The sequence below is a fragment of the Gekko japonicus genome, unplaced genomic scaffold (genome assembly GCF_001447785.1).
Source record: "Gekko japonicus isolate JY-2015 unplaced genomic scaffold, Gekko_japonicus_V1.1 scaffold1233, whole genome shotgun sequence".
NCBI lineage: Eukaryota > Metazoa > Chordata > Lepidosauria > Squamata > Gekkonidae > Gekko > Gekko japonicus.
In genome coordinates this window covers 290,293-308,954 of record NW_015167087.1, presented here as the reverse complement: position 1 = coordinate 308,954, position 18,662 = coordinate 290,293, and the positions used below count along the sequence as shown (strand labels likewise).

General features: G+C 41.0%; 1 protein-coding gene across 1 annotated transcript in view; it reads right to left on the bottom strand.

Moving 5' to 3' along the window:
• The window catches only part of TOX (thymocyte selection associated high mobility group box), a gene marked incomplete at its 5' end in the record, with an annotated part of 161,665 nt that overhangs the window by 18,062 nt on the left and 124,941 nt on the right, over positions 1-18,662 (bottom strand). The window contains one exon of the mRNA XM_015412855.1: positions 538-618. Within this exon, the coding sequence (XP_015268341.1) occupies positions 538-618 (81 nt within the window). The remainder of the gene's footprint in view (positions 1-537; positions 619-18,662) is intronic.

Genomic DNA, 18,662 nt, shown 5'->3' with positions numbered 1-18,662 from the left:
CTTTGTTCAGTTATGTGCACACCATTGTTAATTCATGCATCCGATAATATGAGCCTACCAAATCTCTCAATAAGTCAACATCCTGAATTCTAGTTGGCTGTTCACTATTATTTCATATGAATGACACTAAGCTATATAGGTTGCATTTTGTCCCAATACTCAGTTTGTCACATGTAAAAAAGGCAAATCAACATGTCATAGTGATGAGCATGAGGCACCGGTGAAAACAGAATGCTAAGAACCAGCTACTGAGCATTAGTTGCACTGTCCATTGGCAGACATGGATTTGTCAACTGTGACTATTTTATCTTTCACTTGTATAACTGTTTATATTTCTAATCTGTGGAAAGATTACAAGGTAAAGGGGATAGACTAAGTGTCTAGAGATTAAAGAACAGCTGTATGAATTGTGAAGCAATTCACAGAATTAACCTCAGAATTTCAAGTCAACAACAATTATCTTCACATTACAAAGCTGAACAATAAAAAATGGCCAGAACAGCTATAGTCTGTCACAAAATATATATCATGGGTTACCTTGGATACAAGGCTTGCCCTGTAAGCGGCTAGCTGCTTCAGATATTCCTTCTTAGCAGCTTCAGTTTTCTTTTTGTATACCTGAAAGACAAGGAAGACCATTAAGTCAGTATGTTTGTTTTGATTTAAAGTCTCATAATCTGCTTTACATGCATAGTAATATCATATTTCTCTTCCTTCCTTCTTTATTTATAATCTTATTGTTGAGCAAATGAGTAGAGCAACACTTAAAAGGTAAAGGTACAAAACAATGGCAGCTGTGCCAGTACTAGTAAGACTGATTATAAAAATAAGTTAGAAAAAAAACCCTTTGACCAAAGGTATCACATTTTTAGAAGTATTATTATGATGTCCCCGTCCAACTTCCCTCCCTCAGATGCAAGATTTTCCCTCCATTTTCCTTTCCCTGTCTGACTGAGCCACCCTAGTAATGTGTTTTCTTCTTTTCTGAAGAACTCTGGCTGTCTCACCTTGTCACAGTATAATATTTTGGCTATTTGATCAGCCCAGGAACCTCAGGGAAGGACTGGGAGGGAACTCATCCCTGAGTTCAGAGGTCTGTCCAGAGGGACTGAAAGAGGCTGTGGCTGTGCTGCTTTTGGAAAAAACCAACTTTGAATCCCACAGATCCTCCCAACTCTTGAATCTTTCATTTCTGGGCAAGGTGACTGAGAGAGCAGCAGCGAAACAGCTCCAGAATTTCCTGGATGACACATCAGCATTGGATCCATTTCACTCCAGTTTCCACCCCAGCCACAACACACAGAGGGCTTTGGTTGCCCTCACAGACAATCTCTGCAGGCAGGTGGATCAAGGCGGGTCGGCACTATTATTGTTTGATCTTACAGCAGTGTTCAACACAGTTGATCACAATCTTTTGACCACCACTTTGTCGACATAGGAGATTGTGGGGTAGCCTTACAATGGCTTACCTCATTTCTCCATGGTTGGGGTTCCTCAGGGGACAATCCTCTCCCTGATGTTATTTAACATCTACATGTGCCCCATCGCCCAAGTGGTGCAGAGTTTCAGACTGGGATATCACCAGTATGCTGATGACACCCAGCTATCTGTATTGATGGGTGGCTGGTCAGATACTGCTCCTGAAAATCTGGCTGAGGGTTTGGAGGCCATGGTGAAATGGTTAAAGCAGAGTTGGTTGAGATTGAACTCTGATAAGACAGAGGTTCTGTGGTTGGGATACAGGTTTAGAAAGCCAGCTCCCAGCTCTTGATGGTATGTCCTTATCACTGGCAGCAACTACCAAGAGTCTAGGTGTGATTCTGGATGCCTGAGGCCCAGATCACAAATGTTGTCAGACTGGCATTTTTTCAGCTGAGCCAAGTCAGGCAACTGACCCCCCTACCTGTCTCATCCTAACTAGCATGGTAATCCATGCAATGGTCACCTTCAGGATAGACTACTTTAACTCATTCTATGTAGGGCTGCCCTTGAGGCTGACACGGAAACTCCAGCTGATCCTGGCCACGCAGGTCCTTACTGGGACCCCTTATGGTACATATCCAACCTGTGCTGTGTGAGCTGCACTGGCTTCCAGTGGAGTACCGGATCAGGTTCAAGGTTCTGGTGTTACATTTTAAAGCCCTTAATGAGCTGGGACCTACATATCTTCGGGACTGCCTCTCCTGGTATACCCCCAGAAGAGCTCTAAACTCAGGAGACAAGAACTTCCTCATAGTCCCCAGTCTGAGAGACATCCAGCTGTCTTCAACCAGGGCCAGGGCTTTTTCTGCCTGGGCTCCCACCTGGTGGAATTTTATGCCAAATAACATCCATGCCCTGTGGGACTTATTACTGTTCTGCAGGGCATGTAAGGCAGAGATGTTCTGCCAGATGTTTGGCTGAGGACAGTGACTGTCTTCCTCTCTTTTCCCCTCCTTCCTCCTCTATGAGGCAATGACATTCCAGGAATACCACCATCAGATTGGTTCAGGCTGCTGAAATTGTACGGTAACAGTAATTCTGAAACCTTTGTAAGATTTGTAATTTTACCACTGTTGTATGCTGCCCTGAGCCCTGTTTTTCTGGGGAGGGTGGCCTAAAAGTTGTTGTAATAGTAGTAGTACATGATGGTGATGATAATAAATGGCACTTAAGACGTTTTTATATTACAAAGTGACAAAACATTTTATTGAACATAGAGGAGAAAGGTTGGGTGAAATTAGGGGTAAAATTTCTGAGGCCCAAATGGCAGTCCTCACCTACTTCCCAAACTTCCTTGCCAACTTTCCCCCACTTCTCCTGTCTGTGTTAAACTGCTCTCAGGCAGGGCTGAACTCCAAAACTGCAGTACTCGACTCTTCTCTGCTAGGGCTGAAATCAGACTGAATTCTCATAGAATCACAGAGTTGGAAGGGGCCCTACAGGCTATCTAGTCCAACCCCCTGCTCAATGCAGCATTAGCCTAGAGCATCTCTGACAAGTGTTTCTCCAGCCACTGCTTAAAGACTTCCAGTGAGGGGGAGCTCACGGTAGCTGATTCCATGCTTGAACAACTCTTACAGTAAAAAAGTTTTTCCTAATATCCAGCTGGTAACTTCCCACCCTTAATTTAAACCCATTATTGTGAGACCTATACTCTGCTGCCAACAGGACCAGCTCCCTGACCTCCTCTAAGTGACAGCCCTTTGGATACTTAATCATGTCCCTCCTCAACCTCCTCTTCTCCAGACTGAACATTTCCAAGTCCCTTAGCCTTTCCTCATAGGACTTGGTGTCCAGGCCCCTGATCATCCTCGTTGCTCTCCTCAGCATCCACTCCATTCTGTCCACATCGTTTCTGAAGTGAGGCCTCCAGAACTGCACACAATGCTCCAAGTGTGGCCTGCCTGACCAATGCAGTGTGATTTGGGTGTTATGCCTTTGTTGATACATCCCAAAATCACATTAGCCTTTTTGTCACTGCATCACACTGGCTGGTCATAAGAACATAATAAGAACACAAAGGAAGCCAATGTTGGATCAGGCTAATGGCCCATCCAGTCCAACACAGTGGCCAAAAATGCCAGGTGCCATCAGGAGGTCCAGCAGTGGTGCCAGGACACTAGAAGCGCTCCCACTGTTGCCCCCCCCAAGCACCAAGAATACAGAGCATCACTTGCCCCAGCCTGAGAGTTCCTATCTATACCTTGTGGCTAATAGCCACTGATGGACCTCTGCTCCATATGTTTATCTAATTCCCTCTTGAAGCTGTCTATGCTTGTAGCCGCCACCACCACCTCCTGTGGCAGTGAATTCCATGTGTTCATCACTCTTTGGGTGAAGAAGGACTTCCTTTTATCTGTTCTAACCAGACTGCTCAGTTCTTATTAAACTTACAGTCATATTTAACTTTTGGTCCACCCGTACCCCAAGATCTTGTTCACACACACTGCTACCCAGAAGTGTATCCCCTATTCAGTATGTGTATTCCTAATTCTTGTTACCCAGATGTAGAACTTGGAACTTATCCTTGTTAACTTGCATCTTGTTCACAACCACCCACTTTTCCAGTGTGTGTATATCTCGTTGAATTCTATCTCCTGGTGTGTTTGTTGCTCCTCCCACTTTGGTGTCATCTACAAATTTAATGAGTAACCACTCCACACGCTTATCCAGATCTCCTCAGCATCCAGTTCAGAAGTCTTTCTCCGCTCAGCTGATGCTAACCAATCAGATATCTTAGAATAGCCTGTAACTCAAGGCTCTCTGGCTCTGTTAAGAATTAACCCTTCACAGTCTTTTATCTATTTACACAGCACTTCTAAGCTTTTAAAAGTGTAGTCTGTCACACATGCGTATTTTAGAATCATGCTTTCAGAAGGATCAATTGTTTTTATGCTAAGCCAGTTCTTGCAATGCTCAGATTAATAGTTTACAGCATAGAAATATTTTCTGCATGGTGGAATGTCCATGCAGTGACCATAATACATGAGAGTCATCTGGGGTGCCATATAGAAGGCCATGTGACTCACCCTGATCACTTGCATTACCATGCCACTGTGGCTGTTCCACGCAGTGGCTAGCATTGGCACAGAGAAACTCCACACAGATAGGACAATCCACAGCTTTCCCACGTGACTTCAATTGTAGAACCACTGCCACAATGACACTTCCAAGAAATTTTCATGTACAACACCATGATTCTTGGATGTTCCTTCATAAGGAATCCATACATATCACTAAATCCCATAGATGCAGCTTCATCAAGAACAATCTTTATTAATCTGGCTATATGTTTAGTTGGATCACATTCTATAGGCAGATAACTTTCCTTATGCGCTAGTTGATCCTCTACCTCATAACAATAATCCCTCTTTCTCAAAATGACCACAGCCCCACTTTGTCAGCAGGTTTTATAATAATGCTCCCATCTTTCGCCAAACTCTTTAATGCTTCAGATTCTGCCCTTGATAAATTACTCCAAGATTTTTGAAAATTAATTTCAGCCCTTTCAATATCTCTATTTACTACCTTTTCAAATGCTGTCAGACAAGGATCATATATATTAGGATTGCAAGAAGATATAGGATGAAATTTATTATCCTCATAGTTTGTCACTGGCATTTGATAAGGAGCCACCATATGTGGGATTCAGGAGAACAAAGAACATTAAAGATCTGGTGGTACATTCTAGAACAGATCCCACAGGTAGAGCTGAGGAGGAGTTGATAGGACACCACTGTTGTGGGAAATGCTTGATTTGCTCTCAAGCACTGGAGATTAAAGAATTTGTGCCTGGACAGGGGGGTCCAGTAATTTGTTAACTTTTTCCTCCACTTGTGCAACCAGAAATGTGATATATGCTATAATCTGTGATTGTGGATTGATGTACATTGGAAGTACAATTTAAAAGATAGAGGAGGATTATAAAATGATAAATGAATTAAAGATAGCAGCTAGACCAAATAACTATGTTGTAATAAGTGATTTAATTTTTTTTATTATTTTCACTTATTATTTCAATAAATATTTTATTTAACACATGTAATAACAACTTAGACAACTAACAAGCAACAAACAATAGTACAGTGTCAAGTATAGATTGTATAGCAAAGAGCAAACAGATAGACCAGATTGATTATTCTTACGTAGCAAACCATTATAGAATCTAGTCTCTTCGTATGAAGTTATAATATTGTGATTGTTGACGAGGCTTAATCGTTTCGAATATATATTCCAATTTTTCCAGTATTGGGTGCCATCTTCCATAGAAAGTGTGGGAGTTTAATAATGGGTCAAGATTAGCTATTCTATCTGAAATCTTATCCATGAGAAGATGGTCCCATACTTTAGAGTACCATGTATCTATATGCAATGGAGTATTGTTATTCCAACTCAATGCAATCGTCGTTTTTGCTACAGAAAGAAGGAGGTTGATCAATTCTTTACTATATTGAGGAATGGGAACATCCATCCAACAATTCAAAAGTATGACCTCTGGACTCTCAGGAACCACATATCCTGTCAATATTTCAATCTGAGACAAAATGTTTTGCCAAAATAGTTTCACTACAGTGCACTCCCACCAACACTGGATGTAGGAACCCGTGCTGCCGCAGTTTTTCCAACATAGTGGAGATAGTTTATTATTTATTTTATATAATTTTAAGGGTGTTAAGTACCACCTGGTCAATATTTTAAAATTCTGCTATTGTACATTCATTGATTTTGTAGTGGAGGCATACGAAGACCACAACACTTCCCAAAAAGATACAGGAAGTTCCGCACTGAGATCTGCTGACCAGGAGGAGGCATATGAAGGTAAGTTCAGTGGCGCCTTTTCAGTGGCGGCTCCACGCTGGTGGAATGAGCTCCCAGATAACATCAGGGCCCTGTGGAACCTTCTACAGTTCTGCAGGGCCTGCAAAATGAAGCTCTTCCACAGGGCTTTCAATTAGGAGCCGCCACTGATGAGTGGGCCACTGGCGAATGCACCACTGACGAATGCACCGCCAAAATACATCTTGGCCCGCATAAAACTTTGGTTGGTTATTGCCTCTGTTTGTACATTGTATGCCGCCATCATCATCATCATCATCATCATCATCATCATCATCATCATCATCATCATCATCATCATCATCATCATCATCATCATCATCATCAGTACTGTTCAACTGCTTAGGCAGTTGTATTTATACTCCATTGTATTTTAATGTATTTATTGTTTTAGTGTTCTTAATGTTGTTAGCTGCCTTGAGCCTGGGATACAAATTGAAATAATAAATAAATAAATAAATAAATAAAAAGTTGGGTGGGCTGGGTTCAACTAGTATGTTGTATATTTTTGAGATCAATCCTTTTCCAGTTCCTGTTGAAGATGCCAAAAGTTTCTCAAACTCAGTGAGAGGTCTCTTGCAAGTGTGTTTCAACTTGGGAGTAGAAAATAGATGTTGTAATTGGAAATATTCAAACCAAGGAAGCCTAGTGTTAGCAAGAGTGTCTAATTTGGATTTCTCCAAGAGATGTTTCTTGTGGGTTATGTCAAACAGTGTGAGTAAGCGGGCTGTTTTCCATTGCTGGTAAGCATTAGACTTTTGAGCTGGGGGAAAACAGGATTGTCCCACATAAGTAGACATTAAAGAAATATCTGGTGCTAAAATGTTGTGCTTAGTTCTCCATGTTTTAAATAAGGCTTGCATGAAAGGATAATTAGGAATTAAGTAAGAGCATTCTGATGTTTTGCCCCAGATAACAACCTGATATTGAGAAGAAGCTAAAAAGTGTTCCTCTAATTTGATCCATTCTGGTTGGGGGGACTGACCTCAGAATTTTGATTAGAGTAGAGAGTATAGTGGCATCATAGTAAATGTTTATGTCCGGGAGGGCGAGGCCTCCAAGTTTGGTAGGTCTTCTCAGTGTGGTAAAATGAGTCCTCAGTTTGTGATAGCGCCAAATGAATTTGTAATAGGTGATTTTAACAACCCACACATTGATTGGGTCAATATGTTTTCCAAGTCGGGAAAAAGAGACTGAGTTTCTAGACATTCTGAATGACTGTGCTATGGAGTAGATGGTCGCAGAACCTACCAGGGGAGAGGCGATCCTGGATTTGGTCCTAAGTGATGCCCAAAACCTGGTGAGAGATGTAAAAGTGATTGCACTGCTTGGGAACAGTGACCATAATGTTATTGAGTTCAACATTTGTATAAATAGGGAGTTGCCCAAAAAGACCGACACAACCGCTTCTAACTTTAAAATGGGTAACTTCTCTCAAATGAGGGGACATGTGAAGAGGAAACTGAAAGGAAAAGTAAAAAGAGTCAAAACCACTGGAGAAGCTTGGAGATTACTTAAAACTACAATGCTAGAAGCTCAGATAAAATATATTCCACAGGTTAGGAAAGGCACAAATAGGCATAGAAAAAGGCCTTCATGGTTAACAAACCAAGTAATGGACGCTGTAAAAGGTAAGAAGGATTCATTGCTGTAGATTTTCCGGGTTGTGCGGCCGTGGTCTTGGCATTGTAGAACCTGACGTTTCACCAGTATCTGTGACTGGCATGCTCAGAGGTATAACACAGAAAGATGGAGTGTCAAGGTAAGAAGGATTCCTTTAAGTGATGGAAAGGTAGTCTCAGTGAGGTTGATAAAAGGGAACACAGGCTGTGGCAAATAAAATGCAAGTCTGTGATCAGGCAGGCAAAAAGGGAATATGAGGAGCATATTGCAAAAAACATAAAGACCAACAATAAAACTTTCTTCAAATACATTAGAAGCAGGAAACTAGCCAGGGAGGCAGTAGGGCCCTTGGATGACCAAGGGGTAAAGGGACTATTGAAGGATGATAGGGAAATGGCTGAGAAGCTGAATGCATTTTTTGCCTCGATCTCACTGTGGAAGATGAGAAGTGCTCTAGAACCGCTGATTTCGGGAGGGGTGTTGAAAGACCTGAGTCAGATTTTTTAAAAATTTGTTTTTATTACTTTCTTACTACAAACAACACTACAAACACTAACACTAAACTAAAAATAAGCTATACAAGGATCATATATAAGGGTTATATGCATATTTAGTTAAATCTCTCTCTATAAAAAATGTAATTTTGGAATATAGCTATTTTCTACCGCTTCTATTACAAACTGGTAAATATATAATTGAACCAAGTAAGTACATCTCAAACAATAAGACTTTTAATTCTTCTGTTATATCTGTTTCTTCCCTTTCTTTTTCTTCTTATCAAATTTCCATTTGACTTTCAAGGCTTTTGGGGCTGCCTCCCCTAATTCTGATTCAGAGTCTTCTTCTGGATTACTGCTCACTGTAGATTCCGGATCTTTGTTTTTCTATCACCCCCAGCCTTTGATTAATCGCTTTTGATTCAACATTTTTCACTGATTTTGCAGTCTCCTCTGTTTTTAAGTTCGTCTCTTTAAGCTGTTTTTTGAGCACATCAAAATTCTTGTTGAGGTTAGTCATCTGTTCCAGCAGAGGGTGCAGTGCAGTAGCCAACATGTTCAGAAAGTTAGTATTTACTTCCGGTTTGGCTGCCGGATGTGTTGATCTTGTAGTTCCTGGAGAGTGTCTCGGTCTCATCGCCATCTTATTTGCCCACCCAGTTATTGTTTATATTTCAAGGAAAGTTTTTAAGTCAGTAAAAAGTTGCTTCAAAGGCTTGCTTTAAAGGGATTTATGCTTTGCTTGAATCAATCAACCACCACCATTTCTCCTAGCCCCTTTGCTAAAAGAGTTCGCTTAAAGTTGTGTGGCGGGGAGGGGTGAGCTAGCTCCCTCCCTCTCCGTCAGTGGCATTTGGGGCTTTGGATATGCGCTTTGCCAAATACCCAGTCAAAAAGGAATTAGCACTCACACTTCATTCCACACCCGTTGCAAAGGTAGGGAGAGCTTTATTTTCACTGGATCTCTTTGACCACCAGGTGTGCGCCTCTTGGAGCCATGATGGCACCGTAGCGATGGTACCTACTGGGGCTCGGAGGTGCCTCAATTCTTGGCCACAGCCTCAAGAGAGGCACCCTCCAGCGCCCCAGGCTGGGAGTTCCCTATAAGGACTTCGGGGGGGGGGAGTCTGGATCAACCAGCCCCCTCCCATCCACCGCTTTACGGGCCACTCCTTTAGGAGCACCAAAGGTGCGTGCCTGCCATGAAAGTTGCCAAAACCAGCTTCCAAAGACCTAAGTCAGATTGAAGTGGTGAGAGAGGAGGTCCTACAACTGATAAACAAAAACTGATAGATCTGATATGTAATCTTTCATTAAAATTTCATTCCTGAGGAATGGAGGCTAATGTTACTCCCATCTTTTAAAAGGGTTCCAAAGGAGGTCCGTGAAATTACAGGCCAGTCAGTCTGACATCAATACCGGGTAAGTTGGTATTTAAACACAACGAAAAGAAGATGAAGATTGATTCTGCCCAGAAAGCTAAATACTTTTTGGAACAACAAAATCCGACAGGAGATGAAGAAAAGAAAGAAGACAACATCCAAGAAGAACATAAAAGCGATTCTGAATCAGAAGACAGTTCAAGCAGTTCTGCTGGCATGTCTGAGGGCTCAGACTCAGAAAAAGGAGTACTGCTCCCAAATTGCTTAAAGTTGAACTAAATTACAAGAAAAATAAACGTGAAAAATAATTATGAAAGTTAAAAAAACAGAAAAGAATGGCCTAGAAATTATCTAAACTTTAGCAGTAATGGCTCAAGTTAATTTTGTTAAGAAAACCTTACTTACAGTATTGTATCTATATTTTGATACTGACTTAATGTAAGAATGTCATTTAAGAATGTTACTATTGTAGAATGATCTTTGTCTTAATTCTGTAGTTTTTTTCTTTTTTAGTTATAGTGATTCCCTATTCCCCTTCCCTGTACATGTGTAATATATAAAAGCAATACAAAATTCTAAAAACAAAAAACAAAACAGTCACGGGATAAAAGAACAAGTCCTTTTGTGGATCAAATTAATAGGAAACAGAGAGTGAGTATACACAGGCAATTTTCACAGTGGAGGATGGTAAGCAGTGGGGTACCGCAGGGATCAGTACTGGGCCCAATGCTTTTTAACTTGTTCATTAATGATTTGGGCCCAATGCTTTTTAACTCGTTCATTAATGATTTGGAGTTGGGAGTAAGTGGTGAGGTGACTAAATTTGTGGATGACACAAAATTGTTCAGGGTGGTGCAAACCAAGGAGGATTGTGAGACACTCCAAAGGGATCTGTTGAGGATGGGTGAGTGGACGTCAATGTGGCCAATGGGGTTCAATGTAGCCAAGTGCAAAGTGATGCACATGGGGGCCAAAAATCCTAATTGTAAATACACGTTGATGGGGTCAGAACTGGCAGAGACTGACCAAGAGAGAGATCTTGGAGTCATAGTAGATAACTCATTAAAAATGTCAAGACAGTGTGCAACTACAATAAAAAAGGCCAATGCTATGTTTGGGATTATTAGGAATTGAAAACAAATCAGCCAGTATCATAATGGTCCTGTATAAATCGATGGTGCAACATCATTTGGAATACTGTGTGCAATTCTGGTCACCACACCACAGAAAGGATATTATAGCATTGGAAAATGTGCAGAAAAGGGCAACTAGAATGATGAAAGGATTGGAATAATTTCCCTGAGAAGAAAGGTTAAAGCGCTTGGGGCTCTTTAGCTTGGAGAAACGATGACTGAGGGATGACATGATCAAGGTTTACAAGATTATGCATGGGATAGAGCAGGTAGAGAAAGAAGTACTTTTCTCCCTTTCTCACAATACAAGAACTCGTGGACACTCAATGAAATTGCTGAGCAGTTGGGTTAGAACAGATAAAAGGAAGTACTTCTTCACCCAAGTGAAGTGATTAACACATGGAATTCACTGCCACAGGAGGTGGTGGCAGCTACAAGCATGGACAGCTTCAAGAAGGAATTGGATAAACATATGGAACAGAGGTCCACAGTGGCTATTAGCCACAAGGTATAGATAGGAACTCTCAGGCTGGGGCAATTGATGCTCTGTATTCTTTGTGCTTGGGGGGGGGCAACAGTGGGAGAGCTTCTAGTGTCCTGTCCCCACTGTTGGACCTCTGGATGGCAGCTGGTATTTTCCCCATCCCCAGTATATGTGGCCATAGGTAGGGCTAAGCGATTAACTGTAAGCCGCTCAGAGACCCCCTAGGGGGTTCGAGCGGGGTAGAAAGTCGAAAGATAAATAAATAAATAAAAACAACTCGCCCAGTGAGAACTAGAATATTGGAACACCGAAGTAAAATCTGGAACAAGATTACAGAAGTGCCTTTGGCCTCTCACTTTACTGAAAAAGAACACAATTTTGAGAGCTTTAAATATTTTGTGCTATATAAATATTTATTTATTTTTTTATTTATTCACATGTGATTTATATACCGCCCATGACCACTAGTGGGTCTCAGAGCGGATCACAGAATACTACAGTGTAGTAGTTAATCCTATCTAGGGCCACAATGTGATGGGGGGGAGGGGAGACCTACCAGCACCCTTTTTTGTCCGGCATAGACTTTTTTCCTTCTTCTGGCAGCTTCATTGTTGTTCCGGCGCTCCAGCTGGTATGAAGCAAAAGGAGTGACTGAAGATATACAGAAGATATTACTTAGAGAGGAGTTATTCTGGATTTTCAAATTAAATACAATCACACCCCATGGTTTAAATTTGGCACTTGATTACTCATACTTTTTGTGAGGTTTATACTTTATTGTAACATTATTAATTAATTTTTTGTGAATTTTTGAAATTGTTAAAATAACATTTAATACATAGTGGGCTTGTCTGACATAGTTGCTTTAAACAGTATGAGAAACAGTTCCATGAACTATAAGGGCTTTTTAATAGGAATGACAGGTGTCGATAATTAGCATTTTTTAAGTTTTGTGTAATGACAGTAATGTTATTTATGAATTATGAGAGTGAATGCCAATTGATGAGAGACTAATTTGGAGATTTTGTGCCCATGTTTAAATCTTTGGATGCTTGGGTAAGTACAAAATTGTAAAAATTGTTTAGTGACTGTTGTATGATATATATGATTTATTGAGTGTATTTTTAATTTATAGTTCTGGATTGTCCCTATCTTGAGGAAACCAGGAGTGAAATGGGCATTCCAAGGCAACTGCTCATTGGCGGGACCATTTATCTTTCTATCATATGAATTATGGATGTTTGAAATATTGTTTGAGAACTTTAAAAAATCACTTTTCAAAGTTTGGGAAGGATTGGACATTATTTGAGAATCTCCATTTTGCATCAATATGTTTTTGAAATGGGACTTATATGGTGACTTATATGGTGCCTTATGAATTTGTCTTGTGACTTTATTGATACAATCTGTGTATGCAAGAATTATGTATTTGAAGATTAATGAACATATTTGAAATTTATATTAGTAATTTGGTCACAATTACCTGTGTGGTTTTGTTGTTATAGATGAGAATAAGCATACTGGCCCACTCTGCATCTGCCCAAATATGAGTACAGTACTGAACCATGCAGAAGCCCTATGTGTGTTGGCTCCAAATCCCTGATCAGGATCCATCAGGAATATACACACCCATTCCACAGAAGGGGGGAGGCCACAGAGAAAGCAACAGCTGGAGTAATGACAATTCTAACTGACCTCAGCTAGGGGACTACTTTTAATGCCTGGTCTCATGACTGGAGGTGCCTAGTGGCACATATGCCGGAAAGCAGTCTCATTGATATGAGAGTCCCACATCATGGCTTTAAACGTTAACCTTGAATTGGACACAAAATATCTAAAAATAGAGCTTCATGGGTTTTTTGGTGTAATACTTGTAAAAAATTAAAGGCATTGGAGCATGTCCTTCCCTTATATTGTTGAATATAAGAGAAAAGGCACTGAAAACAACTGACTTCTAATTTTAGCATGTCCAAAGATCTCTTTATTATATACCATAAATGTAGTGGTCTACTCATCTGTTTCAACAGAATTTAACTCTCTTCCATGGAGGTCACTCAGTCACCTGTTTCAGTGTCAATCTCCATAGTAGTGCTTGCACTACTTGCTGGTTCCAGTTCAGATTGGTGGTTACAGTTAGGGATGGTCACAAACTGGCTCATGAACTAAAGTTCATGACACATTTTGGCTGGTTCGTGCTTTCCGAAGTCAAGATTGCAGTCTAACATGACTTTGATCATTTTTTCCACAAACTTTCAAGCAGTTTGTGGAGCTTTATGCCAGTTTGTGAATTGATAGATTTCCAGACGACTGTCTCCACGCAAACAAATTGTTTTCCAAACTTTAAACTAACAAGGGGAGGTGGAATTCTCCAATCTTGGAAACACTGATATCAGTTTCAAACTAGTCATGTCAGTTTCAAGAGGCCACTCCCTTTGCCAGTGTTCCTTTGCGTTCACTTCCCACTTTCTTGCACAGAACATAAAAAATCCCACTTGCCTTACTTGGATTTGTGGCTCTATGTTTTGAAATCAGTCCTTTTAAGCTTGCAATGCTAGTAGCACTAGGTTCTGCTGGGCATTCTGCACATTGTAACTGGTTGTGCTGGGCTTGCGAACTTCCCTCCCCCCTGTCTTGGATGTCTTGTGCCTCTGCTTTGAGATCAGTCCTTTTAAGCTTGCAATACCAGTGACACTGGGTTCTGTAGGGCATTCTGCACATTGTAACTGGTTATGCTGGGCTTGAAAAAATGCCCTCCTTTAGTTTGTACAGCACAAACTTTCTGGTTTGACATTAGTCCTCTTTTACTTGCATTGCTACAGTGGCACTGGGTTCTGCTGGGTATTATATACACTGAACTGGTTGTGCTGGGCTTGCAACTGCCCACCCCCCACTTGGATTGTGAATCTGCACATCCTTCCTGTTGAGATGGCATTCCCACAATGGCACTGGGTTCTGCTGGGCTTGCATCTCCCTTGCTTGGAGTGAGATTTTGTGCTAGACATTAGTCCTGTTGAGCTGGTATTGCCACAATGGCACTGGATTCTGCAGGACACTCTTTGATTGCACTGTTACTGCTGGGCACTCTGTACATGGCAGTAGTTCTGCTGAGCTTGCAAAAATGCCCCCCTTCAGTTTCTACTGCTCTGTCTTGACTGTAGTCCTGTTGAGTTTGAATTGCCACAGTGGCACTGGTTCTGCTGGGCTTGCAAAAATCCCCCAATTCAAATTCTACTACAGAGATTCTCTGGGTTGATCTTAGTCCTGTTGGGTTTGCAATGCCACAGTAGCACTGCTCGGCACATTGCACTGGTTCAGCTGAGCTTGCAAAAATGCCCCCCCCCTCCAGTTTTCATTTATTTATTTATGTATTTGATTTTTACCCCACCCGCCCCGCCAAGGCGGGCTTGGGGCAGCTTACAAACATTACAAGTTTTTACTGCAGATATTCTCTGGGACTTTTATTCTGTTCTGCTGGGCTTCTATTGCTTCTTTTGCCCTTGCTTTTTTTTTTTTTGCTGTTCTTCCACCTTCTGGGGGAGGCATGACTCTGACCCCATAAATCCAATCCAATCCTCACCAAACTTGGAGGGCAGGTAGAGGAGATCCCTTTAATGTTTGGTGTCTCTAGCATGCTGGGAGGTGGTGTGTTCTATCACATCATGAACCTCACAAACTGCACTAGTTCTTTTAGCTCTTAAAAGGTTTTGCTGGCTTGTGGTTTGCAAACTGGGCACACCACGAACCATCACAAACCACATTTTCCTGATTTGTGCCCATCCCCAGTTACAGTATACCTTTCAGCACATCAGAGTAGATGTAAATAATAAGTTTTGCTTTATATTGACCTGCAAACCCAATCAAGTGAATTCATCACTTGATTTTTAAAATTTGGATCATTATATGTACTTGTGATTTTATCGCCCCATCCCAGTTTACAAATCAATAAAACATGCCTGTATGCTCTCACTCAGCTCCTAAGGATAATCACCTTAAAATATAAATTATGACTTTTAAATTACCAGGATTGCCTAATATTGTATTAACAGACACATCCATTCATTGTTGTTAATTTTATGGAACAATGAATCTGTGGGAAAATAAAGCACCAGAAACCTTCCTGCACCATGTATCTGCTCTTTACAGAGAGTTATCTCAATACAGTCACTGCAACTTTTCTAACAGAATCTGCTTATCTTTTTTCAATTGGTACTTTCCTGGATGAAATTTACCTATCAAATGTTGGAAGTTATTCTTGCACACTTTGAGTGATTTGTTACTCTTTTGATTGGTCCTTGTTTTAAACTAGCCTCTCTCTGCCTAACAGATGTGAACTTCACGCCTCTGATAAAGGTTTTGCTGTAATAAATTTTGTTTTTATTTAAGGTGACAGTATTCAGCTTTTCAGGAACAAATGTTACCAATCATGGAAATGGAGCCAATGCATATTCAGTTTATATGTATGAAGATGTTTACCGCCACAGGCATGTGAATGTTTGTGGGAGGGGTAAGGCAGACATGGTCAGTGATGAGAGGAGGCCAACATGCTTTTTTCCACTTCCCTCTATAGACACTTTCCTATGAGGCAGCTACTCTGCACCAGATGTACACAGGGAGTGTCACTGAACTTCAAGGTGCTCCACTTTCCAAGAACTGGCCACTCCTCCTCTCCAACAAACACTTGTGTGCCTTCCACTCAGCTGGAGGGATGGTACTTCAAAGTTGAATAGGTATATTCAAGATCAGAGCTCAGAAGACTAACAATTACCTCTCCCTGAACTGTTCAAAAATTAATTTTGTGAAATGCTCTGACTCCCATCAGGAGCAATTTTAGTGATAGATCTGTTTACAGTAACCAGACAACATAGTCACAAATATACAGAAGGAATTCAATTCCAGTCATTGGCTTTCTGGAGGAAAATACAGACACACACACTCACACCTAGCTGCTTAACATCTGATAAAGATAAATTTGTTAAAGCAAACATACAAAGTTAGACCCTCCCCTTGTTAAAGTGAGAAACAGTCTTTTATTTCTACCTCTGGCTCACCACTTTTTCCTTACAAACCAGCATCTAGTTGAATCCCATGAGCCATCATGGTAGGTCTTTTGAAGCTAAGGACATGGAGTGAGGTTCACTTCTTGAAAGAAGGCAAAGATGGAAGTTGAAAATTTGAGACTGAAAGGATGCTTCTGATTCGTGCTTGAAGTTGAAATTACAAGGGGAGCCGAAAATCAGTTCCACTGACATTGTACCATGATGTTCACTACCCATGCTTTGGGTAAGGAACACTGTCAGCATCTTTAAAATTGATCTCCTTTGACCTTCATGTTCCAAAGTTAACTCAGAGCAGTTGTATCTGAGAGTATGCATATACAACTTCCAAGCACAATTTCAAACTGCAGAATTGTTTGTGATAACTGGCGCCATGTTATTTTCATGAAATGTTCATCATTCCTTTAAAGCTGTGTTTTCAAGAGCATGCAGGTCCTTCTGATCTCTGCTGGGAAAACCCAGAGGTTGCTTAAAAGGATTAAAGATTTTGCATCCCAGGGAAACATAAGATCATAACAGAGAAACAGGCATCCTAGGATACTAAAGCTGTAAATATCAAGAGAGGAATAAAAATAATAGATTGGTTCTAGCTGTGCAACGGCATGTGTGCATTCTTTTGCAATTTCTTCAGATTACAAAGCTGAGCTCATTTTGTTTCAGAACGGATTTATAACAAGTTACATTTCTGAGTTGATTGTTTGTCGTTATTGCTAAGATGTATTGTTTGTTTCAAGGAAATGAAACACCCGTTAGTTGACAGTTTCTTCCCTAGCAGCTAAAATTAAATTTGCCTGACCTGAAAGAACAGGCAAAAATGCAAATTTCACTCTCCGTTTGAATACATCTGCATAATTCTTGTTGTTTTATTTTTTTTAAATAGAACCCAGTACAAATAAAACATCACAGAGATTTATTCCTGCCATTCCTCATTTCATAAGACTAATCAATTGTTGTTCTATTCAGCATTGCATGCAAGCTTTATTGTTGCACCCTCTATCATACAGATATCATGCAGTTATTTCCCATCCAGCCACTTATGATATTTGCCACTAAGGACTACTAAGCAGTTGCCATTTTACTTTGAAATTGTGTTGTAATAAAACTAGCATGAATCTTGCAGGTTAATACACCAAGTGATTCCTTGATAGGAGAATATTATGATTAAACTGGAGCACTCTCACAGGGTAAATATCAATTACTGAAAACAATAGAAAAACATGATTCTTTAAAACTTAAATCAGACTTTTCAGTTTTAAAAACAAATTGTTATATAATATTAAGCAACCTTTAAAATATTCCAGTTTAAAACGAAATCTGATTAAAGCCTTACACCTGATTCCCCAAAACTGAACCCATGACTCCTTACTAAAGATAGTGATGTACTTCAGATTTAGTTACCATGCTATGGGTTTCCCCATATGAATGTGCCTTGATCCTCAGGCTCTCACATCCTTCTCCCAACATGTGCAGCAATCTAGTAAAGCTTTGTGTTTTTGTGGGTAACCTGAATCACTGAGTGTGTGGCTGGCTCAAGGTCACCTAGCGAGCTTCCTTGGCAGAGTGGGGATTTGAACCTGAATCTCCCAGAACCTAGTCCAACACTCAAACCACTATACTGAACTGTCTTGCCTTGTGATAGATTGCGTGTCTCACTCATAATCCTTCAGCAGCTGCCAAATATAACAGTACTCATGCATAAAAGAGAGATGCTTGAATCCATTTAAGAGAACAGTAGGTGAGATATATTTTCAAACACCATTTATCTGTGTGAAAATGTCTACTTGGGTCCCAGTGACACGAGCGGGATGATCCACTGCTGAAGGGAGGCAAATTAGAGCCGGAGCAAAAAGAACTGCGGGAGTGCAATCCGACGTGCCCCCCGGGCTCTGTGCTCCGGCAGCCGATCACACGTTGTGCAGCAAACCACCAGTAGCGCGGTTGTGTGCATGCGTGGGATGGGGAACGGTGCTGGCTGTGACAGGCTACCAGCGCTTCCCCGACCAGATGCCTGGAGTTGCTGTGCCTCATCCGGAAGGTAGTCCTCTGTTGCTAGTACCTTTTAAACGTGTGTTTTCAGGCTGAAGGGACGGATTGGGGATGGGTGCGTGACGCTTCCCAGGTGTTGCAGTGTGATCGCACCCGCTTGATGTGCCCCCAATCCGTCCCTCTTG